The sequence below is a fragment of the Zootoca vivipara genome, chromosome 3 (genome assembly GCF_963506605.1).
Source record: "Zootoca vivipara chromosome 3, rZooViv1.1, whole genome shotgun sequence".
NCBI lineage: Eukaryota > Metazoa > Chordata > Lepidosauria > Squamata > Lacertidae > Zootoca > Zootoca vivipara.
In genome coordinates, this window is record NC_083278.1 from 74718364 (window position 1) to 74727967 (window position 9604).

The 9604-nt window shown below is 39.0% G+C and overlaps 1 protein-coding gene across 4 annotated transcripts in view; it reads left to right on the forward strand.

Moving 5' to 3' along the window:
• TBCE (tubulin folding cofactor E) overlaps positions 1 to 9401 on the forward strand; it is a 37032-nt gene extending 27631 nt beyond the window's left edge. For 3 of the 4 annotated variants that reach the window (XM_060272858.1, XM_035108407.2, XM_060272857.1), the window contains exons 10-16: positions 732 to 796; positions 900 to 964; positions 2211 to 2363; positions 3644 to 3797; positions 5277 to 5345; positions 6227 to 6286; positions 8914 to 9401. In XM_060272858.1, the coding sequence (XP_060128841.1) occupies positions 732 to 796; positions 900 to 964; positions 2211 to 2363; positions 3644 to 3797; positions 5277 to 5345; positions 6227 to 6286; positions 8914 to 9152 (805 nt within the window). In that variant the 3' untranslated portion in view covers positions 9153 to 9401. The remainder of the gene's footprint in view (positions 1 to 731; positions 797 to 899; positions 965 to 2210; positions 2364 to 3643; positions 3798 to 5276; positions 5346 to 6226; positions 6287 to 8913) is intronic. The other variant, XM_060272859.1, reaches the window with a different exon arrangement.
• Positions 9402 to 9604: the final 203 nt, after the last annotated feature.

Consider the following 9604-nt stretch of genomic DNA (forward strand, 5'->3'; position numbering starts at 1 on the left):
CTACCACATAGCCATTTCATTTCTACCACATTCCCATTTTGAAGTCTGTAGTCTATAATCAATTTCTGTTCATCCCCCCCCCCCCTTTTTAAGTAACTTAATGGGATGCCAAGTAAGATGTTGTGCACTGAGCTTAAACCATGTTTTGTTTATACCAGACAAAAACTCCATGAATATTGGCTGCAGCTTATGCACTGTGGGCAGAATCCAATGATGCATAAGCGGACTTCTACTCAGCTGGATTTCACCTTCCTGTTGTCTCCTCTGGGCGCCCCTAAATCTGTTCCAGTCCCCTAACCTGCCTCTGGAGCATATTTTGAGGGTGCATTGGGATTGGAGGGAAGAGAGGAAGGTGAAGTTCCTGTGGTGCAAGCAGAGGTCTGCTCTAGTGATGCAACAGACAGCTTTAAATACAACTTAGACCATCAAAATGAGTTTGAATCTATCCCTTGAATCACTTGCTGCTTCCTGATGTCCTTTTCTCTAGATCTGGATTTGCTTTTCTTACCTTCAGTTTTCTCAAGCAATATATTCCTTTCCATAATTTTATTTCCATTGAGGAATCTTTCTTTCTTTCTTTCTTTCTTTCTTTCTTTCTTTCTTTCTTTCTTTCTTTCTTTCTTTGGATTTGATTAATCAGAGCATCGTGCTTGCTTTAATACCTGCTTATAATATGTTGTATATTATTAGCTTATATTTTAACTGCCTTACTCTATGACTTTAAATTTCAGATTAGAAACACTAATATTTTCAAACAATGGAATTTCTTCCATCCATTTTCCTGATGTAAAATTTGGTAAGTAAACTGAAGTAAACTGAGCACCATTAACATTTTTTGTGTATTCATTTTTCTTTACTATCATCAGTTTATTCATTTTTCTTCTTTTTCTTCTTTGAAGGTTGCAAGACCAGAATGTTCCCTTCTTTAACACATCTTATAATAAAGGACAACAGAATAGCAGAAGTAAGTAAAATATTGATGTAATGCATTGAATTGTGTATAGAAGGGTAGACACTGGTGTCTTATAACTTAACACTGCCTTTTATCTTTTAAACTTTCAAAACAGACTTTCAGTCAATTGAGAGTACACAGTGAAAATGTTACAATGTCAGGCCAGGGCATTTGGCTGGTATGATATTTGTGGCATATACTATGCAAGGGGTTGATGTAGGGACTATACACTATGTATTGTATCCATCCCATAATCTGCACCCTAGATTGAATTAATAATAGAGCACCTTCAAAATCGAGAACTTTTGCTTTTGTTGAAAAGTTGCTGGCTGTTTTTTCTTAGCAATATGAACTGTACAAAATAAAATGTAAAGGATTTATCTAAGTGATAATTAGAGCAGAGCCATAAAAAACCAATGGACTGAAATTAGCCATGTCTTGTTGATTTCAGTGAGTTTCTCTGGGTATGAATTTGGTGTGTGTGCACTATTTTTTATTTATTAAAGGTTTTCTTGGTTTACAGAGATATGTGCAATGTCTCTCGTAACATTTTTACAAATCAGTTTCATTTGTTGAGACATTGGGAAGAAAATGGGGAAAGAGGTGGGTGGGTGGAGGGTGGGGTATGTGTGTGCATTATTCTTGTTTTCATTAAGATTTTGCTATGGGGCAAGTACCACAATAACAGTAAGAGTTAACACATTAAGTCACTGCCTCTACACCAGGCATCCCCAAACTGTGGCCCTCCAGATGTTTTGGAGAACAACTCCCATGATCCCTAGCTAACAGGACCAGTGGTCAGGGATGATGGGAATTGTAGTCCAAAACATCTGGAGGGCCGAAGTTTGGGGATGCCTGCTCTACACAGCCTATTGAGATTTTCAGCCCCTGATGGTTGCAAGCTGATTTCTGGGTTATTTTAAGTAAAATCTGAGCAGTTTCCTCATTTTAGTTCCCTTTGCCTAAAACAAGAATAGTGTTAAAACTGCTTCAGAAGTATGATTCTTTAGCTGTAGAAGTTGAAATATATTAGTGTGAGACCAAGCAAGGTTTGTTTCCCCAGCTTTAGACTCCGTTAGGATTTGCCCCCAGTTTCTAAGCATTATGTAGATAATTAAGTGAAATGACTTATTCCTGTTTAATGTAATACATTGTCATTCCAATAGTGGCCATTACGAGAGCCTCATGTAGCATTTAATATGCAGCAGAGGAAAAATTTGTTTACATGTTGGCATATTTTTCCATTTTCTTGTTTCAGTGGTCCGTTATCAATGAACTTGATAAACTACAAAAGCTTCAATCTCTCGATTGCCGGAATAACCCTTTAATGGATATAGACAAAAACACAGCGACTGTGAAGCAGCTTATTATTGCCAAAATAGGCCAGTTAAGTTTTTTGAACAAGTCTGAGGTATGTCCTTTCTTTTCAATTAGCAGTGTTGAGGAGCATGAAAAGATTTCTTGTACCTGAGAACTTTAGGCACAAACCATAACATGGAATTAATTGTTCTTGGCGTGATCAGTTTTCTCAGATGACCAAAAATGTGATCCCAAAGAAGAGACTTTAAAAATAAGCTTCAACTTTTGATTGTGTTGTTGACTTTTTGTGAATTTGGGTTATTTAAACTTGGATGCTGGAAAAGCATCCCGTTGCTGAAGATTGTGTAACTTTTGACAGCACACAGAACAACTTGCACCAGTGTAGCAGAAACAAGGCAAGGGTAGCATACGCATACTGCAATGTTGAAATTATATACAATAAACCCACAATTTACCACGTGGGTTACATTCTGGGGATCACACCTAAAGTAAAATTGCATGAAGTCAAAGCACAGGTTCAGTGGTGGGTGAAATTGCCAAAGCCTTTTTTGTCCCAGGTGCCTGTCCCCTTACCACTTATGATATATATATATATCATTTGTCAAGCATATAAAGCTGAATGTGCACTAGTTAAATGTGGGCTTACTGTAAATACGTTTTAAATCCTAGTACACATGTATTATTTGAACCATGCTGGTTCTATGTATTTCTGATTCATGTAGTTCTGTACCTTTTGGTACTGTACCCTTTACTAAACTGGGTGAAGCAGCAGTAAAGCACCCAGGATATTCTGTTGCTCAGGGTCAGCAGTTGTTATACCCAATGCTGGCTGTTTCCTTTGGCGTTGATGTTTAGGGCTGGGACTTAAGACCCCTTTTTTCTATGGTAATCAATTGATGTTTATAGGTACCTCAAATGAAATACGCTTACCTTTCTTTCTGTGAGATGGTGGGCTAATAGTCCCATTACAGAAACTATGGCTTCAGGCACCCCCAGGGCTTGAGAAATTTTGCCTTTTTTTTCTTTTTGCCACATTACAGACTGTTTTCAGAAGTCCTCTTAGTGTACAGCAGCAGTTTGTAATGTAGAAGGGTGAGTGCTGCTTGAGAAATCCAAAGCCCAAAAGCCATTTATAGTAGAAAAGGAGCTGGAGCTGTGTTAAGTTGTATCGTTTGCTAATTTGAAAACCCTGCTGGAGTTGAAGCCATTCCCAGTTGCTTACATGAAAAGACCCGGCAGTTTTCATGGTCCAAGTTACAACCAGAAATGACATAAACTATAGCCTTCTGATCATACACACTTTTCTTTACATAAACTGGTAACAGCTGTTCTGGGGATACGTTGCAGAAACATGTCCTTTTTTTGTCACAGATCACCACTGACGAAAGGAAGGGAGCAGAACTTGACTACAGGAAAAAATATGGCATAGATTGGTTAAAGGCTGGTGGTAATCAGGATCCAAACAAAAACAATCCAAGTGAGGAATTCCTTGCTGCTCACCCCAGGTTCCAGTTACTCTGTGATAGTAAGTATAGTGTCAGAAGGAAGGGTTTTTCCTCTAGTGTTTTTGACTTGTTTTCAGATGCCTGCCTGCCCAAAAAGTAGTGTGACTATCCTTTTCACTATTCCCCTGGGTTAGTTGAATCTGGCCCAACACTTCCACCGCTTTCCAGAACCTTTGGGCTCAGTAGTATCTAGCCCACATCTTTCTAGGATGGAGAGGGGGAGCCTGTCTTCCAGCAACCTGCCATGGGAGAGGGAGGAGAAAGCATATTGGCACGGAACACATATTTGCAGCTTCAAAGAAATGTGGCTCTCCAGTCGTCTCTGTTTGGCTCTCAAGACTCTACAGCCCATGCCCACCCACAAGCCATATCCTTCACCAGCCCTGCTCTGTGCCCTCTCTGGTTGCTTTTGCTTGGCTGGTACGTGTCCTTGAACTGCAGTAATACCTGTTGGTTGCCTGGGGGCGATTTTGGAGGTGGGGCCAAGTAGAGACCTCTGGCTTTTGCTGTAGCTGGAATGTAGCCTGCTGAAAAAGGTAAAGTAACATCCATTCTTGAACCAACTTTTGCCTCTTGCTCAACGCAGCACTGGCACGCAGCTCTCAGAAGGTTGTCCAGGAAGCAATGTGGCCCTCCTGGTCCAAGAAGGTTTCCTGCTCCAATCCCTTGGAACTACAGAGAATAAAACTCAATAGTCTTTATTTTTGGTGGGGCAAAACCCGCTTGCCAGCATCATCTGGAATGCTGAGTGACCGCATCGTCCTCTCAGTATCCTTGCAGTGTAACCTGTCTGTAGCCAAGAGGAGATGCTCTTCCAGCAACTGCCTCCCTCTTGCACCCTGGCAGAATTCATAATGTAGAATAACAAAACATTGGCTTTTCTGATCCTCAGGTGATATGTGTTTGCAAGGTCAGTCAGTGTAGGACACACCTGCTCTGCACACGAGCTTTTTGATTTGAGCAAAGGTTTGACCAGGGCTTATAAGTATGTTCTTTCTGGTACTGTAGGATTCCTGGGTGCATAGAAGCTTCTACAGTGGTACCTCTGGTTACGAACTTAATTTGTTCCAGAGGTCCGTTCTTAACCTGAATCGTTCTTAACCTGAGGTACCACTTTAGCTAATGGGGCCTCCCGTGCCGCCAGCGCGCAATTTCTGTTCTCAGCCTGTGGCAAAGTTATTAACCCGAGGTACTACTACCGGGTTAACAGAGACTGTAACCCGAAGTGTTTGTAACCCGAGGTGTTTGTGACCCGAGTTACCACTGTAATTCCTTTCAGATGAATGTGCTTATGAGATCTTTCAGACCGTTCTACATCAGATCTTTTTCTTCATTGTTGCCCTTGTGTAGCCATTAAAGCCCCAGTCAGAAATGTCTGAACCCTTGAGACGTTGCAGTCCCTATTTTACCTGTTAGCATGAGCAAACCTACCCACAATACTAGTATTCTGTTTTAAGCATTAAAAGTGAATTGTTATTCTTGTCATTTTTCCTTAACAGAATATGGTGCCCCTGAAGATGGAGAGCTGAAAAGAGAACAGCCTTTCTCACTAAAAAGTCAGCTGTTGGGTAAGATATAAAGGCAAACTAAAGAAAAGTATTTTTAAAAGTTTGTAATCCTACAGTGCAGTATTTGTAGAGCAGGTAACTTTTTTAAAGGATGTCTCAGTTATGATGATGTACACATCCCCAACAGACTATTTAACTGGTGACTCCTCCCCTCCTCGCCATATAGCTTCTGCAGCCTTAAACCAACAAGGATGTGGGGTGTTAAGATCATGATTCCTATTACTATACATCAGGGGTGTGGGACCTGTGTCTCTCCAGAGGATGTTGGCCTCCGAACTCCCTCAGCTCCAGCCAGCATGGCCAGTGACTGAGGATGATGTGAGTTGTCCAGCAACACTGGGAAGGTTGCATGTTCTGCACCCCTGCTATATGTGATGAGCAACATGTGATATTACTGTACAACTAATTCTTGAATCTAAGTCTAATATTCTTCAGTACACTCAGGATTCCTGGTGAGGCCAGAGGTTTTTTAAAAAAAATGCTTTCAGATGGATGTGCTTATTTTAGAGGGGAGGGAATACTCTTAATGTATTTGGTAACAAGGAGGCATGGTGACTTCCCCTGTCCTAAAGACATTTTAAACTCTGCTTGTACCATTGTGGTGTGACCCAGTTATGTCAAGCAAAGTTTCTCTGTTTCTTGGCACCCTGAAATTGTTTCTTAGGATATAGTCATGCCCAGGTATTGTAAGTTATCAGTATTAATCTATTGCCTTTGAACTTGCCATATGCTTTTCAGTGTCAAGAATTCTTACACCCAACAGTGCATTAGGGGTTAATTGGAAATATGCTTAAGGTTTTTTCCCCCCTTGCCTATATCTAATATACATTTTATAAAATGTTAGGATTACATAAGCTTTTCACTGTTCTTTATTTTCTAAGCTTTGACCTTTAAGTGTCCTGACAGACCTGATCAGAAGCCCATAGAGAAGAAACTGCCAGGTAAGGACAAGAATCAGTGTTGATTTCAGGCATGATCAAATCCCGGCTTGATAAGCCAAGATATGCATGAGTTCTGTGCACCAACATAAAACTCATTCAGGTGACTAGGGAACTCAGGAATCCAGAGTTAACTGTAACTTCCCATTACATGGGAACCAGGGTTAATGCCTTCTAAACAAACCAATATGGTTTAAAGTTAGCTTAAGAGTCCAAGCTTCTTTGAAAGTCATAAACCATAGGTCCCATTTGGCATGTAATGGGTAATTTACAGTTAACTGTGGCTCCCTGACTTGTTTCTCAGCTTGCACAAAGCGACTGTCTGCTGGTGCACAGAGCTTAGTTATATCGTTATTATTATTATTATTATTTATTAAATTTATATCATGGCATATTAAGCCAGGATTTCATCATTTGACATAGCCTATTGTTTCTGTGTGTCAGAATTATTTTGTGCTTCTTGGCTACCTCATTATTTGTTTTCACATAAAGTGGATTAAGCTCTTGAAGGGTACATAAGGCACTATGCAACAAAGTTAGTTGGATTACAGCAAGGATTTTTGTTGATTTAACAGAACTTCTCCCTGTGCACCCCAATCTCCCTTCCCAAATCTGCTCCAGATTAGGGGGAAACCCAGAACAGATTTAGGAGATGAGGACCTGACCTGTAAATTCTGTTGCGCAGCCACAAGTCCTTGCGTTAACAGAATTATTTCATTGGATACCACCCAGCTTTCCGCCTATTGTAAAAGGCATTGAGAAACTAGCCTCATTCTGCCTTTTTGAAGGCAGCAGAATCACCCTCAGCCTGCACACTGATGTAAGAAGCATCTTTAACAGAGTATTCCTTTGAAGGAGAAAAGGAGAAATTAGGCTATTGTAAATTTTTTACAGAGTACCCTAATTAGGATTCCCCCCCCCCCCCCCCGGTTAGGTTGGATGACTGCTTAATACATTCAAAACTTCAGTCTAGTTGTTCAAGTATGTATTTTGAATAAATGGTGAATCCTCTTAAAGCAGCATCTGCTTAACGGGGAGTATTTGTGGGAAAGCTAAAATAAATTAGGAATATATGCAAGATTATCTTTTGGGTAAGATAATCAGCAACATTAGAGGATAATTCCTGTTGTTATTAGAATACAACATTCAGATTCAAGATTAATTTCTGCACCTAGAGGGTGCTACCTTCTTAAGAACATACAGGGCCATCATTTTCTTGCCTTATGCTGGCTGTCTGGTGATCTTGTTTGGAGGCATTAGGAGCAAGTATCCTGTGTCTGCTGTCCTTTATACAAAACTCAATGCTGCAATTCTATACTCAAATATGATTGAACTTTAATGGGACTTACTTCTGAGAGACATGTATAGAAGTGCAGCATAAAGTATTTATACTTTTGGGTCTGCAAGCCTTTGCGTGCTTACCTGGGCTTTACTTATGAGTAAATATGACAAATAATACCAATTTATATGCTAGCTTTTTGTTAAAGCAGTAAAATAAGTTTTAAAGGAAAATTGCATATTTCAATTCCATGTCCTGTTTTCCCTTAAAAATCCCAGTTCTCTGCCCTGCTTCAAAATTTTACACCTTTAGTACTTACTTGATGAAACAGCATAGAGTAGTTTCTGCTGACTTAATTGTTACATTGGAGAAAAGCATTTAAGCAGCAGTTGCTTACACAATTACATACAGGTCCCAAGTAAAATAAATACCAGTGTGACAAAGTGGAAGTATTTTTCTGGTGGATGGGGACACACACAGCCAAGACCCATTTCCATTCTTGTGTAATATCCCAATATAGGCAAAACTGACCTGACTTTAGAATCTATCTTGTGGAAGAAGAAATAGCATATACACCATGGATACAAATCCCATCATTCTCCATGGGAATTTCTCATGAAAAAAATAGATAGTGGAGTAGCGGGAATACAGTTTAACACACTTGCATGACCATGTGAGCAAATAGTCTTAATGAATTTGAACACTGTATTTTGAAAAGTATTTATTCTAAAATAAAAATCACATTTATCACAAGTTGCATAAAATATACAGCTTTTCCAAAAAGTTAATAGAAAAATATTTTTCTAAGTACATTTTGTGACAATAGAGTAACTCACTATTGCTGTGCCTTCAGATAAAGCTTTAAATGAAAGGGGAAGGGGGTTACCCACAACAGCCAGTATCTTGCATTGCTCAAATTTCGAAGATAGTTTTAAAAAACTAACTTACTCCTTCAAGTCTCATTACAAAAATACACCTCCATGTTCATATGTATTGGTTTGTAATGCAAGCACATAAAGCTAGTGGTAAACTAGAACTATTTAATATACATGATTTTGGACCTTGTCATAAGGTCCTAGAATGACAATCATTTTTTTTGCAGAGGGGAGAGCTTCAGTCAAAGTACAAAAGAGCCAATGCCATAAACTAAGTCCTGAAGGTCACTTAGGTCAGTCAATGTGTTGTATACATAAACTATAGAAACACCAATTTGGTTTATAGTTTTTATATTATTACCTTTATGTGAAACTGCTGAGGTGCTGCTGCTAATTGCTTCAAGAGAGCAACTTCAGGAAATCTACTTAAATGCATTAAAAGGTAATTATTGATCAATTTTCTTTTCCCTATACAGAGTCTATGACTATCCAGAAGGTTAAAGGATTGCTGTATCGGCTACTTAAAATCCCAGGTTCAGAACTGAAGCTATCCTACGAAAGTTCTAAAGTAAGCTCATGTTCATACAATACAGAACACAATTTGTCACACTGCTATTGTCAACACTGCACTCCAACACTATTGAATTTGATTGCTGTAAGGACAGTAACCGTAACCATAATTTTAGACCTTGTTCGGCTTTCTTTTGAGAGGTAGCAGCTGCTTGATCTCACATCTTTTGCCTTTTTAAAAAAGTTATGCAAGATTAAAATAGTCTAATATCTGGATCTTTTCTTATCCTAGATGAAAGGCAAGGAATTTGAACTAGACAATGACCTAAAGCCATTGCAGTTTTACTCTATTGAAAATGAAGACTCCATTCTAGTCCGATGGTAACTGCTGCCTTCACATCTTTCAATAAACAGTTGTATGCTGCTAGCAAAGCCTAGTCATATGTTGATTTTTTTATAAAAAAAATTCTGGAAGAACCTTGATATGAAAAATGGAATGCTTATTTACTAAACAAATTACTAGGTGTTGTACTTTGTTAATAAATTTCTCATTAAAAACAGTGCCATGCCTCATTGAGAAAAGGTAAGCTTTAACCAGCTTAATGGAAATGCATTTAACCCATGGTTTGTGCTACACTGCTAACTTTTAGAAGTGGA